General features: G+C 30.4%; 1 protein-coding gene across 1 annotated transcript in view; it reads right to left on the bottom strand.

Annotated features, from left to right (window-relative positions):
* The window catches only part of LOC145315382 (uncharacterized), a 47,035-nt gene that overhangs the window by 4,558 nt on the left and 24,633 nt on the right, over positions 1 to 17,844 (bottom strand). The window contains exons 18-31 of the mRNA XM_080155369.1: positions 16,778 to 17,051; positions 14,117 to 14,275; positions 13,833 to 13,945; positions 13,459 to 13,621; positions 12,746 to 13,286; positions 11,929 to 12,109; positions 4,443 to 4,553; positions 3,803 to 4,027; positions 3,349 to 3,515; positions 2,970 to 3,017; positions 2,324 to 2,445; positions 2,100 to 2,165; positions 420 to 534; positions 15 to 82 (exon numbers count right to left, since the gene is read on the bottom strand). Coding sequence (XP_080011495.1) covers positions 15 to 82; positions 420 to 534; positions 2,100 to 2,165; positions 2,324 to 2,445; positions 2,970 to 3,017; positions 3,349 to 3,515; positions 3,803 to 4,027; positions 4,443 to 4,553; positions 11,929 to 12,109; positions 12,746 to 13,286; positions 13,459 to 13,621; positions 13,833 to 13,945; positions 14,117 to 14,275; positions 16,778 to 17,051 — 2,353 coding nt within the window. The remainder of the gene's footprint in view (positions 1 to 14; positions 83 to 419; positions 535 to 2,099; positions 2,166 to 2,323; positions 2,446 to 2,969; positions 3,018 to 3,348; positions 3,516 to 3,802; positions 4,028 to 4,442; positions 4,554 to 11,928; positions 12,110 to 12,745; positions 13,287 to 13,458; positions 13,622 to 13,832; positions 13,946 to 14,116; positions 14,276 to 16,777; positions 17,052 to 17,844) is intronic.

Raw genomic sequence — 17,844 nt, 5'->3', positions numbered from 1 at the left:
GGATATAAACCCGCCTGTTTTTCTTTCTTAGTGTTGCTATTCTGTAATCTAACGACATATCAGAGTCAGAGAGATACTCTTTAAAATGACACTTTTAGAATTTAATTTAACTGTAACTAGAATTATTACATAGCATAATTTTTTAACAGGCTTTGAAGATCTTAAAATAAAAAGCCCAACACACTAAACAAATATTCCTAATTCATTAAAAATATTGTGAATCTCAAATACTTTGGAATATATTCATAGAACTGGAATATGTCACTAACTTTACATCCATTGACAATAGAATTTCTTTTGAAATCTAATGTAATTCTATCACACCATGTAGATGTTTACTACGGTGAAGAAAAAAAGAAAGAAATTTACAATTAGAAAAGTTATTTTAATCTATTAAACAAATCATAAAGTGTTCCTTTGAGGTCATCGAAAACAGTGACAACAGGTATAACATGTTTGTCAGAGATAGTTCTGTGTGGATACCGGGAAGCATCACCATCCATGCAGGACCGTACTGACATTACACTTGGTGTCCTGATATAAACAAAAGTTATTACAATGTACAAACAGATTATTTTTGGGTTTTGCTCAAAGTAGAAGGTCGAGCACATTACCCTCCCGCCTCCCTCTTATTCTGTAATAAAATATAAGGCGTGTTTTACCATATATTAAGTTAGGTTTGGTCATATTGGGTACATGGTAACTGGATTTAAAGGGTGTGCAAAAAAAATGCGGACATTTTTAAATTGAAATTGCGCGGCTTGTGTTAATAGTAGAAAAATGTTACGCATACCGTTAGAACCGCTAAGAAGTCTATTTTTTGTAAGTATAAGAACGATTCCTCTGCTACGTATAGGACCGGAGCTACGTGTTAAAATGTCCCAACTGATGTAAAACTTGAACTGCGAGTAAATTTTAAAATATAACTAAAATTTAGAGAAGATATTTTGCAAAAAGAGATGCCTACATTTTATAATTTCAAATTGCGCGGCTTGTGTTAATAGTAGAAAAATTTTACGCATACCGTTAGAACCGCTATGAACTGTATTTTTTGGAATATAAGAACGGTTCTTGTGCTACAAATAATCTAGGAGCCAGATGGTAAAATGTCCCAAAATTTACTCGCAAGTCAAGTTTTAAGTCAGTTGGGACATTTTAACACGTAGCTCCTAAACTATGCGTAGCACAGGAATCTTTTTATATTTCCAAAAAAAAACTTCTGAGCGGTTCTAACAGTATGCGTAGTATTTTTCTACTATTAACACAAGCCGCGCAATTTCAATTTAAAAAATTTCTGCATTTATTTTGCACACCCTTTAGTTCCGTAGGGTTAGGGATCCATAAAGGGATGGGGGATCAAGTGCTCATTTTTTATTTTGTCTCCCTTTTATTCAAACACTCCTAAAACCAAGATATAGGCTAATTCATTGAAACCTTACTGAAATAAAACCACCGCAATGGCGAATTCAAATTAATCTAATCTAATTGATATGATTGCTATTCCTATGAAATTCTTCACCATTTTTTATCTGTACTAAAAAAACTGTAATTTAAGTGGAAGTTCTAGCTAAGTCCTGAATAGGGTTTAAGTAAAACATGTTGAAATATTTATATCATATTCAGTACAATTTGTATTACAAAGTAGTCTAGGAAAACAAAGTTATCAGGATACCCCAACAATTTTCACCAGACCAAAAACTTCACAATAAAACAAAATAATTTGTAGATAACAATACATTTAAATATTACATTCTTTTCAAGAAATTAGCTAATACTGAACTTAATATCATGACCTAATTTTAAAATATGAATAGTTATAGTGATACATAAATAGGGAAATGGAAGATTAATTTGTTATTTAAAAAATTACAAAATAGTTATTTATCGATCGTATTGTAAAAAGCTTTCCACGGAAATAAATTTTACAATTATAAGAATAAAACCAATTTTGTTCTCCTTGAGATGACGAAGGCAAGGGCTAATTTCGTAGAAAACTGGATTTCATACGATGCTATACATGATTGTTCAGTATGGCTCAAAACCGGTTCTAATCTAGCAGATATTAATCAGTTTCGAAGTGATACTGGAAATAAAATTACCTGGAGAAGAAAACATCGGATGGTGTTTGACATCTTGAGTTTGAATACTGGGCTGGCGTTGTACACCTAAAATAGAATACAACTGTAAAAAAAAATATTTTTTTGCTACGACTCAAGAAGAACTTAAGAAGGAAGAGGGAGTAGAGGGTGATAAGTCGACCCCATCTTTTAAATGAAGAATGAAATTTAGTTGTACTTCTAGAGAAAAAGACCAATTTATTTACCTGGAAGTCTCTTGTAGGTGTACAGGAGTTGTACTTCTGGAGTACATTGATAGAATACTCAGTGTTTCTTCAATATCAGACATCAGGCTCTCATAATCTTCGCGGGGCAGTTTCAGCTCGTTCTGAAATATAAAAAAATGAAAAGTTTATTTCTTTTTAATCTCTGTCATACAATTATAATTAAGTAAAATGATTAAAATTCTAGTTACCGGATGTGATGTTTGAACAATTAGCTACTCTAAAATTCACTTTGTCTGTCTAAAAATCTGCCAGTCCGCCAGTCAGTCATTCAACGGAAACGGAAATTTAATTATCTTAGCTGCTATTGAAGAAAGATAGCAAAATTTCAGGGAAAATTCCTATTATAAATGCTATTCTTTTTTGACCGCCAATCAAACGGTCATACTTCAAATACATAAACTTTACTTGTTAAAGGACTCGTAAATTTCTTTAAGTTTTTGCGTATTATCTCTGCTTGTTTCCTTTGTTATGGCAACTGAACTTCTGTGCTATTCCTCACTTTCATTCCGAAATTGTGTTGTGTTTCCCTACTATTTTATTATCCTTGTTTTATTGACAATAATACTAAATATATGTTTAATGGAAAAATCTAGACCTTATTTTTAGCTTTCAGATTTGTTTATACCTTAAATTTTCTGGATCTTTCTTCTTGTATCATTTCCAAATCACAGGCCTGAACAAAAATTTAAGATTTGTGTAAAAATTGTTATTAAAAGTCACATGGATAAAATATTTTTGTTTCATAAAATGGGAGGGAAGACTAGATTGTGATAATACTGGTCCCAAAAATTACTATTATTATTTGGCTTATTATATTTTGGGGACTTTTATTAAACCTTGCTTGAGTTGTCCTTTCTTTTCCACCACTAATTTACATTTACGCAATTTTGTTTATTTGACGATAAATTAAAGATGTACATCAATTTATCGTCAAATACCTTGTTACTCTCCCTACCACGTCAACTGTGGACGAATTATATTTGACACGTACAATGATTACTTGCCTGCAATCCAGGTATATTCATATAATCTGTTGAATCTGACACATTCAGATCAGCAGCCTGTAGTGAGGCTACTTTATCATCTATAATCTTTATATCTTCTATAGAACCATAGATAGTTGTGTCTGTGTCTTGGGTATCCAGAGAACTGTTAAGCAAGTCAGACATTCCTAGTTACATATAAACAGGTAGGTTGATAGGTAAAAATAAATATGAATACAAGTAGATAGACAGATAGATTAGTAGATAGTAAGATGGACAAACATTTATTTCTTAGTAGATAGTTAGATATATAGATAAGGGTTAGGTCTCGAGTTGTAGTACTCTGGAGAGGTGAGTTGATTTAAAATTCAATATTGTTTTCTCATTGTCATTGCTTGAGCATGAACTGGGTTATTTTTTAATAGTTTTTGACCAGAATATTATAGACATATAAAAAGAATATTCATATTTCTACCTGAAGGATACATAAAATGACTATTCTCCAATAAATACTGTGAAGTGGCCAGATTTTGGTACGTTAATTTGTCCATAGGTGTCTCCCCCTTAGCAACAATATTGTTGTACGTAGATAGGTAGGATTGTGGGTAGGGATTCAGTCCTGTTGTAACAGGTACAGTGTTGGTCAAAGCTGGCTGGCTATGGAGATTTTCAGCATTTGGTAGAGTTTTGTTGTTATTTCCTGAAGAAAAAATATTCGAAAACATTTTCATTAAAAAAATCATTGAAGGCCGAACAAACCTTTTAGTACTTTAGTATCTAAAGACTAGCGGCAACACCCCCTAGAGGCCTCAAGGGGCACTTTTGGTGGTGAAATGAATACAGCCACTCACCCTGGTTTTAGTTTCAAAAATAAAAAGTACAATATTCCTCTATTTTAAGGGGGGAGGGGAGCATTAACCCCCTAAAATAGTTATTGACGTTCCCTAGACTTAAGAGAAGCTACCCTGTAAAGGAGTACCAAATCAGTTCAGCGGTTAGCGAGCTCCTTCAGTACAAACAGACATTCTATTACTTTATTATTAGGATTGTTTTAGAAAAAGATTTTCAGCCAACAATTATCATACAAATAAAAGTACATATAATAACTATCATACCTGTCGAGAACTCATGATGTTGTTGTTGTGTTAAATTTAGAGGATTTTCTGCCGGTTTAAAAGATTCTTCCACTATATTTATATTCATTCCGTCTAGCCGGGATTTCTTGTCTGAAAATAATAAGATTATCAAAGGCAAAGTAATTTTTAAAGTAGTCCAATATTGTTAATCGAAGACGGGTTTTTCAAAGGGGCTCGCTGGGGGAACGTTAAAAATGGATAAATGGAAAATGCTTCTATTTTATTTCTTTGAGGCATCCACCCCTATGGTCTTTTTTTGTAAAATTTGCTTATCTTATCCATTTTTTTTTAAATAAATGAATTTACATATAGTTTTTTCTGTAGCATTTTTTCTTTCTTTAAATAAACAGGCAAACTCCTACAAAAATATACCTAAAACCTTTTCACGAACAAAAAAGCTTTATGACAATATAAAAACAGTTATGTACGCTCAGTTTCTTTGCAAGACTTGTAAACTTACTTTGATTATGATAATAGTAGCCTAGACAATTAAACATGTTTATATTGCATTAGCATACAAATTAAGCTACTCTGTGAGAAACTCAAACATTTATGTATAAAAGAGTTGAAACTGAGGTTTCATATCTTCATAATGTCACCAAGGATGACAACATTAATAAAAGTGAAGCTCACTTAAACAAATTAAAGCAATAATGGCAGTATTTACTTTAGACTAAAAAAGAAGAAGAAAGAAAACGTACTAAGAAATACAAAGAAGTAAGACAGAAGAATAATAATAGTTATTTCTCGCATCGTATTATAAACGGCTTTCCGCGGATATAGAAAGCTGGATATATTTCGATGCTAGACATAGTTTTTTCGTATGGATGAGAACCGGTTCCTATCCAACGGATTCGAATGAATACGAGAAATCAAATTAAATCATTGTTTTCAAATTTTAAAAAATTCTTTCTATCTTTGCCATTTATCATTCTTGTTGATGTTGTAAGCAAAAAATGACCTACATTCAAGTTGTAAATTCAATTTTATACTTCAAAGGGGACTAGGTTGCAAAATCTATATTGATTCGCATGTGAACCTTCTACTAACCCCCTTTCGTTTTGATTTTCAAAGCGTAGCGTAACTGTGATTTTTTAACGCTATGTTGGGTCAAGTAAAATTAAGCTTTGATTTGCAGGTTTATAACTGCAAAAGCAAAAAAATAGCAAGGGGTTAAAAAAATGAAAAGTGATTGTAGCACATATGTTAATTTTTTACTATGTTTTATATAACTCGTATTTGTGTTACTATGTATATTTTTAAGAAAATAATTTTCTACAACATTCATTTGAACAAAACATATTTAGACTTCTTTGATAAATTTTGGAGTTAATATGCCATATTTCGGATTTTCTACACATATTTTGATTAATTTCTTGCAATCTATATTTTTATAAAAACAATCAAAGATCAAGGCTAAGATTTCGACAAACTATAAATTCTTGTTAGATACAAACCCTATGAAATTCCTTCATATTTTACAAAGTAAAGATTATTAAAATACTTAAATATACTTATGGAATATTAAGGTCAAATGTTAATTATTCTTTTATTAATTCTAACAGCCTATTCTGTGCTAAATATTTTCTTTAATAGATAAAATTACTCTTTGAAAATGGATTTGTATTAAATTAACTTTAAAACAATATAAGACTACAACCCTAATGCGTTCGTTAAAAGTTAACGTTTCTAGTGGTCATTTACAATATAGCTTAACTAATTATAGGACTTGGAAGCAAAAACCACTTTTTGAAAGGTATAGCAATATAAATCATAAAAGGTTTTATATAACAGTCTGTTTGTAGTAACAGATTTGTTATTGCAAAACAGGAGACAAGAAAATGTTTAGCTGCTTGTAATCAAATCTTTGATTAATCTCTCCGAATACACATCCAACCCTGAGAATGCAAAGTATGAAAACTGACAGATTTATTAATCCTTAAAATTACAAGGGGAATAAAGATAGTGACAAGTTTTACACAAATTTTATTGTACATAAGCTTTTTCCTTTTTCATTACATTTTTTAGAGTCTTAAAATATAACTGTATAAGTCTTAAGAAAAATCTTTTTATATTCAACTTTCAGCTTCATTAAAATATCCTAGGAAAGACCAAATTATTTTTACTAAATATTATTTGACAATATTTTGCTCTAACTGTTACCAATAAAATATAATATATTTTTCAAGAAGTTGTTACTTTCAGCGGACAGAAAATTTGGTAAAACTAGTTTTTCTTTTGGTTTAATATTCCTGTTAGGATTTCCCTACGTAAAGCGCGTACACATCATGAGCAAGCGCGCAAAGTATATAAACATTATAAATTCCCATCAGCTATAAGCACAATAAAGTTATTAGAAAAAGAGACAGATGAAAAATACAGAGATATGACATGAAATCAACTCGATACTAGTTGCATTGCAATTATGTTAATTGCTGATAGTTAAAAAGTAAATGTTTTGTTTGTAAATTATCATATACAGAACCTTGTATTCATGATATTTGCGTCGACATTAATGATAAAATTAATAATTATCAATTACTTATAACCTTAAATTAGTGATCTAATATTACAATGCCTACTTCACCTAACTTAATCTAAGCGAAAGCAGCTATAGTTGTTTGCCAGGATAAGCCAAGGAGCACAGGTTAAAAGGGGATATAAACTTTCAAGGAATGCTGTTAAAGGATTAAATTGGTAATTTCGGATTTATGGGTTTCCCTGATTATTTTGTGCTTCTTTGACATTATAATGTCATTTGATATTCTAGAATAATAAACAGTTTGTAAACTTGGTATCTACTATAAGCAATAAAATAGAGTGAATGTCTTGACCAACAAAAAGAGGCGATCCTTACAATGCACTTTGAAGACTTTAAAACAATCGTACAATCAAAAACACGCTTTTTTATGGTTAACTCAGTATTTTGAACATCATAAACTTCAAGCTTTCAAAACATTTCAAAAATCTGAAATGATTTGAGCGCTTGTATTAAGAGGGATATTTTGATGTTATGTGGGTTAGTAAAAGTAACATTTCATTTTTCATAACAATCCTACATAGCATTTTTACTATTCTAGACATCTCTTGTAGGCATGATTATTAAAAAAGTCTTCGAAAATATTATCTTGATATTTATAGATATAAATATGAATATTCTAAAATACATGTCAAAAACATATTTAAGCAGATATATAAATACTCTTGTTAATTATTACAGCAGTCAGAATTTTTGCAAACTAATGACGAGAGAATTTGCCAAGAGGACAATAACACAAGAAAAGTTGAAGGGATGGGTAAATGGCCCCAAAATATTCAGGTTCAAATACGCAAATCGCAACGGAAATTTCCAATACGACATAACCTCCTTAGTATTAAAAACCCAATTAATAAAATCAAATAAGGGTAATGATTTTATTGAAATTTTTTTAACCCCATCATATAAAGCAGTAAGGTTTCTGTTGAAATTCACAGAACCATTAGACCGAATGATTACGTCATTTTAGGGCAGTTTTTCATGGGTCCCGGAATGGTTTCATGCTATTCTATTTTTAAGTTTGGGTCTTTTGGAAGTTTTAGGCTATTTCGTTACGCCTTCCCTCCTCTGAATGCTGTTAATCTTAAATTTAAAAAAAAAATATTTTTTACGATTTTCTATTGATCAAACATGGCTCTAAGATTATAATTAACTAAAACTTTGTAGTGATCAATCCTATGTCTTAATTATAGCAATCCTAGAACATAAGTTTTTGTTTATTTCTTACCTTACCCTTGAAAGCAAGAGTCAAAATATTACGTATTTTCAAACATATCCTATTAGTCTTCGCAGAGATAAAAAGCTTATTAAGTATTTAAAATATAATTTTTGAAAAAGATTCCTTAATGTCTATATAGTAAGGCATCATACTATATCGCATTTTCAAAGAAAGTTTGTGTTAACAGATGTCTAAAATATTTTTTTTAAAGGAGTTAAACCTGTTTTTTAGATATGGTATTTAAAAGTTTAGAACTTTTTTACTCCTATCACGTACCCCTTTATCTATAGTATACTTATTTTTTCGCACTTCCAATAGGTTAAAATGTTACAAAAGCATAAATAGACAGCACATTAGTTTGCACTTTTCTTAGGGAAAACTTTCAAAACGAAATAACTTTCTGATTTTGTTACTTTTATTCGTACATATTTATCTTATTACTTCTAAGTAAAACTGTCTTCTACTTAGAGTTTAAGCAATTCAAAGTGACTTCAATAACTCTTTATATCATCTATGAAAATAATGCGAGGCAAAAGACGGATGCACAGAAATTCCTTATTGATGATAAAGCTGCGATGAAAGCGTATTAAAAATAAAAGGTGCTTTGACCGTGTTAGCTTTTGTCATTGTTACAGAAAGTATCTTTCTATCTCTCTGATTGATAGCTCAGCAAATGTGAAAGACATAAATATTGAAGTTTTGAAGCTAGTATTGTTGTTTTTTACTTTAGCTATTCTTAGAATTCATATTACACCAGAAACTATTTAAACTACATCATTGTAGCTTAACTACTCTTTTGTTTTAATTTAGACCAAAAATTTTGTTTGCAATATTGCTTATGATTTTAATATAGTGGATTTTTTCTTGGGATGGTCGAAGTATCCTTCCCCAAAATAGATATAAACCTTTCCATGAACTATAAGAAGCTATTCTGTAAAGGAGAACCTTAACGGTTGAGCAGTTAGCGAGATCCTTTGGCACAGACAGACACAGATCCTATTACTTTTATATAAGAATAACAAATTTTGAAAGAAAATTATTCTTCGGAAGTATCATATTTTTAAGAATATATTGTTATTGAGTCGAGTCATGAATAAAAAAGTGTATAGAAAGCTGAAAACCTTTATATACATAAATCAGATAAAATAAGAAGATCAAATTTGCAGGAAAGATATAAAGAATAATGACAAAAACTATTTTCTTTTCATTAACCTTTCTTTGTTTTCTTGTCTAAATAAATTTTAAGATAAACAACAATGAACGTGCAAAAATTATAATTTTTAGCCAATTAAGAAACAATTTATTTGATTCAGAAGTTTAAATTAAACTCCCATTAAAAAAACTCAAAAACTATATTCTTTAACAAAAAGTATTACTAAAACTTCTATAATTCACCAGGAGGTTCTGAAACCGTAAGAGAGTGACAAAAGGGCATGTATTTTTTCTAATATCATGTTTATGGGGTGTGTTGACAGCCCCCTGCTCTCCTGCACGACACTGACTTTAGCCTAAGCGGCCAGTTCTTTACAAAAATATCCACTGCCCAATTGTCAATTTTAACGGAGCATAACTCTTTAAATTGTTATTGGGAAGGGAAATAAGACCCATCTCATTTTTCAAGATAAAATTCTTTGTCATATTTTTTAAATTTTAACAATAGATAAAAATATTATCTAGAATAAAAATGTAAAAATCATGAGATAAATTAATCAAAAAAATATTATAATGTTTTCTAAAATATTTAGCCCAAATTGTAAAAGGGAACTTTTAACTTTAATTTGCCATTGTAAAACTAAAGAAATTTAGAAAAATAAAAAATTACTTTGTTTTCACTTTATTTTTCCTAATCTTAATTTGTTTATAGGGAAGCTTGTCTCAGTCCATGCACAGTAAAAGAAACCGGATATTTTTTGCAGTAATTCAAAGAACATAACTCAGATATAATTCCCTTTAGATTCTGAGTTAAAGTGAATTGTCAGGGATAATGTACGCGAATAAAAAATGTATGAAATCTCTCTCAAAGTCTCTCTTTTTCTTTAGCTTCCCTCCTCCCATCCCCTATCTTTCTCAAAATTAAGGTGCCAGGGTCTATATTTTCTTTGAAACTTTTTCAATAGCTTTTTTAAAAAACTTAATTTACTTTAAATTTTCAATTAACTTAAAACCCTATTCCCTGAATAAATGAGAAAGATAAATGGTATTTTCATGCTTTGCTCAATGAAACAAAGAAGTAACAGATGATAGATAGCCTTTTATTTTCAACAGTTCATTTTTTATTTGCTATCTTATGAAGACAAAACAAATTTATGAGAAATGTTATTTTTTTAATCAATAAAATAATAAATTTAACAAAGAAATAGCAGGTGCCAGCACTTTATTCTAATCACCTTATTTTCAGCTTTGCTACCGATATGTGGCGCGATGGTTAAAGCAATCACCAACTTTTTTTGTCTTTAAAGATAAAAAACAGTTTGTGTGGAAGGTTTTTCCGTGGATATTTAATCCTTTTTCCTATTATAATTCTTGTACTATTCCCAAACTTTTGTTTAATCCCTCCATTAAGCTTTAATAACAATTGAATTCAAATAAAGTTTCCGATTTAGAATATTTAAACATCTAAATGAAAAAAATCAACAAGGATGATAGCAAAAATATATAGCTTTGTCTAATACAAAATTTGAAAGAGTTATTGCCTTTTTTTTGTAAATAAGAGACCTCCTTTCAATATAAAAAATAAGGGCGTACTAGTACTATAAGTTTATAAATCCAAAGAAATACATAACCTTCCTGTGTTTTTAGGTTAAACATTTTAACGTCAATGGGATGTAAATTGCTCTTTAGCTACCTTCAAAATAAATTTGGGAAAGTATCAAATGCATAAAAAGAATTGTGAGGTGTAGAATTAATTTATTTCAAAATAAATCTCAATTTAGAAGTTAAACAAACATTGTGAAAATATTATGAAAACAAAATTAACTCTTTTTATTTGCTACTTTCTAAAATCTGTTATAACTTGGCGCTGTTTTTATATTAACAAAAGACAGCAGTTATAATGTCAATATAGAAAAAAAAAATTTCTTGGACCTATTCTATGTGTTTGTTAATTAGGGATAGGATAATATTAATTAATCTTCTAACTCTAGTGTAATAAGGATACTTAAATGTATAAGCAAAGTTACTTAAGGGTTAGTTTAGCATTTTTTTGGAGGACAATCTATGATAATTTTGTGGCTGCACTACTTATGTCTTCATTATCATATATAGGAATTTGTTGCGCTACTTAAGTGTGACTCATTCTATTTCCCCAAAGATTATTTTTTTTCCAGGATAGATTTAATTCAACGAAAGTTTTAAATGGGAGATTTAACTAGGACAAGTGATTTCGCAGAATTTGTGCGATTTTGAAGTTTTTTTCTTTTTTTGAATATCAAATATACAATGACTTTGCATATGGGTCATAATGTTTATTCCAAAATTTTGTTTTCTTTCTCTCATTTTTTGTTTCATTTTGTATCAGCTTGATTTCAACAAAGCATTTAACATTAAATACTATTGGAGAATAGAATCTTTAAGCAAAAACTTCTACATATTTGTAATCAATTGCTTGCACAGGGTTTGCTTGTTATATCTAATTTAAAATCTGTTCAAAATTTCACAGGTTAATTTTGAATTTCCAAGTCAAGTGCTTCCCACGAATAATAATGGCTTACCTAACTCTTGTGAGCTATCATATCCCTCAGAATACTGCGCTGGACTAGATTCATGGATGTCAACCTCTTCAGACTCATGGACGCCAACTTCTGCTGCTCCTTGACCAGGACTATTTGCATGGTTGCCGACTTCAGAACCATGAGTAGGGCTGGTCTCGTGCATTTGAAGACTTGGAGCAACCTAAGCAATTAAATCTTTTATACAATTTGCTACATTTTAAACATATTTCCATAACAATTTCATTTGACAGTCTACTATAGTTATAATTGTGGAAAGCATCGATAAAAAAAATAAAATCATTATTAATGACAGTTATTTGCATATTTGTACGATCTTAAATGAATCATGTATTTTAAACAAATTGCAAATTCTTCAAATTTTGAGATAAAAAGGCATTCTTAGGAGAAATTCTTTCAAGACTTGGCCACAAAAGGCAATGCAATCAGAAAAATAAAGCCTCTAGAAGTTCAACCGCCTGCTTTAATATCTTTTTAACGCTGCATATATTATTTATTCTTAAGATTGCAACTTTAAAACTTTAAGTTAAGGATAAGTAAAATTGAAGGAAAAAGCGTTCTTTTACATTTTAAAACATTATTCATTACAAAATATTTTTGCTTCATTTTTAAAAAGTTAAATAGTTAATGACGTAACAAATATGATCAGTTTTTGTTTATAATACTTATCTATGTCCCTGTAATCACTAAAAATCGAATAGTCATGTCATGGACACTTTTGATACATACACTTGAATGTAAAAATTGTGGAAACCAATATTTTTTAAAGTAACTTAATCTTTTACTATAGACTTCTTACCTTAGGAGAAGATCCACTGTCATCACTGTAATAATTATCAATTCCTTCGTCTTCTCCCTCAGTATCTGCAATAACAGCTGCTACACAATCATTGGCACCATCAGTGACGTCACCAGGAACAGCCAAAACAGCTGATGAATCAGCTGTTTCTGCTACATTGTCGTATACACTTTCCCGCGGGAATCTTCCAACTTTCTCCACTAAAACAACTGCTCCCTCTTTACTTTCACCTTTGGTGCATACCTCCTCTTTTAGTGGTTTGGTTTGGCGCATATTTGGCGGGATTTTAGGTGGTTTCCCGCATTTTTTATCCATTGTTTTGTTGTTTACAGCTGATATTGCACCACTGTCTGTGTCACTAGCAGTTGCAGTAGCACTGTCCTCTTCTATTTTAACTTTACCATTGTCCTTTGGAGGATTAATACTATCATTTTCATTTAATTTTTCAGTTTTAAGTTTTTGTGCTTGTTTATCATGTTTGAGTTTTTCTTCTTTAGATTTAAAAAGGGTGACCAATGATGTGCTTAGGTCCTCGGTAAATCTAAATAATATTTCTATAGGTAAATATTCATTAGTTTATATCATAATGCTTTGGTAATTAGAATCCTAAGTAATAAATTATTGAAATGTGACATAATTATTTTAGTATTATCATTATTAGTAAAAAAAGATTTTTTGTCAACTATTGCAGCTACTGTATAATTTAAATTTACCTGTCAGTTTTTACATAATCTTCACACTCTGCAATCAGAGCGCTGATGGTCAAATCCCGCCGTTTCTCGCCATTTACCTTTTCACCACTCTCCTTCCGCCGAAGGGTAAATAACGGAGATGGGGTACGTCGCTCTTTTTCTTTGCCCTTATCTCCCTCCTTTGAACAGGGATTATTTACTGCAAGGTTAAAATTCTAAAGCTATTGTATCCTTACCATAAAGATTTTTTATATATTTGTTCTGGACACGAGTTGGGCTATTTTCATTATTATATTTTACTTAACTCAAAGTTTGTTAAATTAAGCATATTATTTATATCTTAAATTTATGTTTGATATTAAAACATTTAAATGCACAAACAATCCTTTCCTTTGCACTGCCCTCGCTTTTCCTGCGTACTGTTGCGTAAACAGGAAAATTTGCGTCAGTTACATCCACAGATGATTGCGTACTTTCTGGTTTGCTTGTAGGTAATTTGTCCAGGCTTCTAAGTAGAAGAAAAATTATATAAACCTTTTAAAGAATTAAAATTGATTGAAAATCATCAAATCTAAAAATACCATGAAAGTTCAGAGGGTTAATTGTAAAATTAAAAAATTAAAAAGAATATTAAAAAAATGAGACAATATCTAATCTTTTGAATTTGTAATCATCATACCTTGAAATAGAATTATTAATTTGAGGTACTTGTTTTCTTTGACTAGGCGGGGTGTTGGAGCAGCTGTTGGAGCGGCTGGCGGTGGCAGTTAAACCTCCTTTTGCGGCTTCCTTAGCCTGCTCGAGGGAATTGATTTCCTCCGTGGAAGGCGTCGGTGTTCTAAAAATAAAATTCTACTAAAAAATGTAATAAAATATGATTATTCCTTAAAAGATTATGCGAATTCTTGTAAAACATTTTTTGCATTAAGTTCTTAAAAAGCCAGACTGATAGTAGTTCCATTACTTGTAAAGGTTATGGTCAAAAGTGCTTTAAAATTCTATCTATCATTGATTTATTACATCTTATAGTTAAAATCAATTTTTACATCCTAGTGCTTGAATGTGTGTATAATGCAAATTTGTGTGTGTGTCAGTAAGATCTCTGAAACAGCTGAATTATGATCTTTTTTAGAAAGCTCTGTCAAGTTTTGGGTAAGCTTTTATGCCAGTCTGTTGAGGGTAAGTACACTCCTTTAACATATCAAAGAATTAAATATTGTGGGGTTATTACCTAACCCCTAAATTATGGCGAAGATCCTAGACGCTAGTATTTTTTCTAGGACGTTCCTAATTTTTAAAGAACTGTATATTTTTTTCTAATCATTAATTGTATTACAATTTTGCTGTTCTTTGATCTAAACTCCACGTTATTTTCTTATAATTTACAACTAAGCTACTGATGGATATAAATCACCTTGTTTAAATATAAATTCTTTCTTCTTATGGTGCACATTAGCTCTGTCAAATTGTTTATTTATTTACTAAACTTCTTTCTGGGTGTGAATTTGTGTTTAGATCTCAGCGAATATATGTAATAAAGTTAATAAATATAGATGAATATGTAGAAATTTCAAAGTAATAATAACAATCGTTTTTTTTGTAGGGATTATCAGATTCGCAGCGTAAAAGAACGTCATATTAAAAACTTAATAAGGGCATTTTTCACTGCTATTACAGAAATAAGAGGCGGTTAACCTCAAAGTTCCTAGTAGAGCACAGAAACCCTCTCCTTTTAAAATTAGTTAAAAAAGGGAAGTGTATTTTTTCTTTTCCATTTATTTAAAAAGTAAAGAGTTCTGATTTCAGTGTTTGATAGGTACTTTGAAGTAAAGCACCAAATAAAAATACGGGGGAATGCCCTAACTCATAAATAGGCTTTCAATAACTTTTAGAATTCCTAGATTACAAATGGAACTTAACTTAAAATTATATTCCAAGTTTTTTTCTACTTTTAGAATGACCTAGTTGAGTAGAATTGAGATCTTTGTTTGGTTTAAAAAACCTAAAGATTAGCAAACATTTGAAACTAAATATTTCTCTATATGTTGTACCTCAATTATCAATGGCAATGTCCTTAGAATTATTTGTAAACATTACTAGAGGAATCAGCCTGAAGGACAAATATTATGTTCACATTTAATATTATAGGTTTTTAGTTGTTTATGATACGAAAGACTTTAAATCTATTTTTTTCAACCCATCTTATCTGTATATCCCTCATTTTTTTTTTGGGGGGGGGGGTATTATATTTTGCAATTTCCCACGAAACTTTTCTCACCATTGTCAATTTAATGATTAAAGCCCCTCAACATTATGACGTCATACGATAGAAGAGCCAATTAGAGGCCAGTATACACTGTAATTGACCAATGGTAAAATTTATGCTGGCCTCTCATTGGTTATTTTATCGTATGACGTCATAATCTGTTGAGGGACTTTAATCTAATCATCTTCGCCATTGAAGAAATTTTACCGTATCCAAAACACAATTAGCTTCTTTAGTTTAAAGACTGGAGAATTAGATACTAATAATATTGTTTTTTCTAATTTTAATTGAAAAATAATTTGACAATTTTCTGTCTCAGAGATATTTTTGAAATCTTGTCACTTAAAATCTTTCAAAACTAAAGAAAAACTGTTAATTAATTATCTTTTTAAATTTGTGGGGAGGTTTAGAAGTGTGAATTTCTTTAAACATAGCTGAGATAAAATTCATCTAAATAAATACTAATTAAGAATGGCCACTTTGTTTCGTAAAACATTTACGAAAAAAGATTTTTACAATAAATAAAAAAAAACATTAATCAACATTGAAAACTGTAGAATTATAATTAAATTCAAAGAACCACTTATTTCTTATTTATTGAAATCCTTATCATATTGTTGTACTTTTTTGACACAGCCTTTTTTTTGTAGAAGCACTACATCTTTCTTTAAGATTTTCCCTATTTTTAAAATATAGCACTTTACTCTTTGATTGTACACACATAAATAAGATGATTGTCTGCTTTAGTTGCACCTCATATGAAATGGACTATATTATCTTATATTACCTAGATTTGTATCTTTTGTGCATTTGGATGACAAGCGCCGACAAGTAGGATAAAACATGAAGAGTAGCTGCGCTTTTTAAAAAGGAAGTATAAGAATTAGGTTATAAAAACACTCTTGAAATGAGATAACATCTGTAACTAACACATACTTTTTAAAATTACAACATGCATGTAAACAATGAAATAAATTATTTTAACTTGTTGGGGGGGGGGGGGTGTCTTTTTATCTGTCTTGTACACCTTAAATATAAATCTATCTTTCTATCTAACAACATATGTATTCATACCTGCTGAGTCCGCTGGGTCTGGAATGGTCTCTCTTGGTATTGGAAGGGGAGCTCCCCCTTCCCCCCTCCCAGATTCGGTTCCACAAAGTTCCTTCTCGCTTTCCGCCGCCGTCACTGGCGGTGGCGACATGAGACGGGCTGTCAGGCGTGCTTCGCCCACCGCCGTTTGCGGCAATGGTTGTGGGCTCATCAACGGCTCTGCTGGGCGAAGGCGAGCTTCTAGGCTGTGAGGCAGGAGATTTTCCACGGGTCGGAGTGCTTTCTGCACTTGGTCCTGTAGATAAAGTAGATAAAATGTTATTTTTTATGCATTGTACAATGTACACACATATTATGAATGTAGCAAAAAAAATGAAAAAACTCAAGGTCTTAATATGTTTTTTTGTCAATTTGATATCAAAAGAAATTAATTAAATTAAGTTTTATGAACACCGTAATAGTGTCTGACTGATTATGACGTAACAAAAAACAATTAGGCAATGAGAGGCCGTTATTGACCAATGGTAAAATTCATAGTGGCCTCTCATTGGCTAATTTTGTTTGTTACGTCATAATTAGTCAGACACTATTACGGTGTTCAAGTTTTATGGTCATAATCAAAGCTTATTATGAGGAAGGAAGGGGACATTGATATGTAAAATATACTGGTTCCCAAAATTCTATGAACACGTTCTCTCATGCATTGTCCTAAATTTTTGGGACTTTAATAAAATATTAATTTAGAAATACAAGGGGTAATTTTGTTTATCATATTTTGGGGGGAGGGGTATTGTTTACATAAAATTATTATGCATTGTTTTATCCCTTAAGAAACCTGATTTTTAAAAATTTTATCATTAAGATACCACTTTTTAAAAGGGTGTGTATTATGTACAAATTTCTTTATTTAATTACCTTGTTATAAATATTTTTTTATGCATTTCAGTTTATTTCTTAAAACCCTATTTAATGATTTAATTTAAAGAAAAATATTAAATAATTTATGTAAAAGGCTAAATTGAGGAGTAGCACTACTAAAATAAGCAGGATATGAAAATAATATACTAAATAAAAAGCAAATGAAATCG

Source organism: Acartia tonsa, chromosome 1 (genome assembly GCF_053477335.1).
Source record: "Acartia tonsa isolate MP-2025a chromosome 1, ASM5347733v1, whole genome shotgun sequence".
In the NCBI taxonomy this organism is placed as follows: Eukaryota; Metazoa; Arthropoda; class Copepoda; order Calanoida; family Acartiidae; genus Acartia; species Acartia tonsa.
This window is presented reverse-complemented; position numbering and strand designations above follow the sequence as displayed.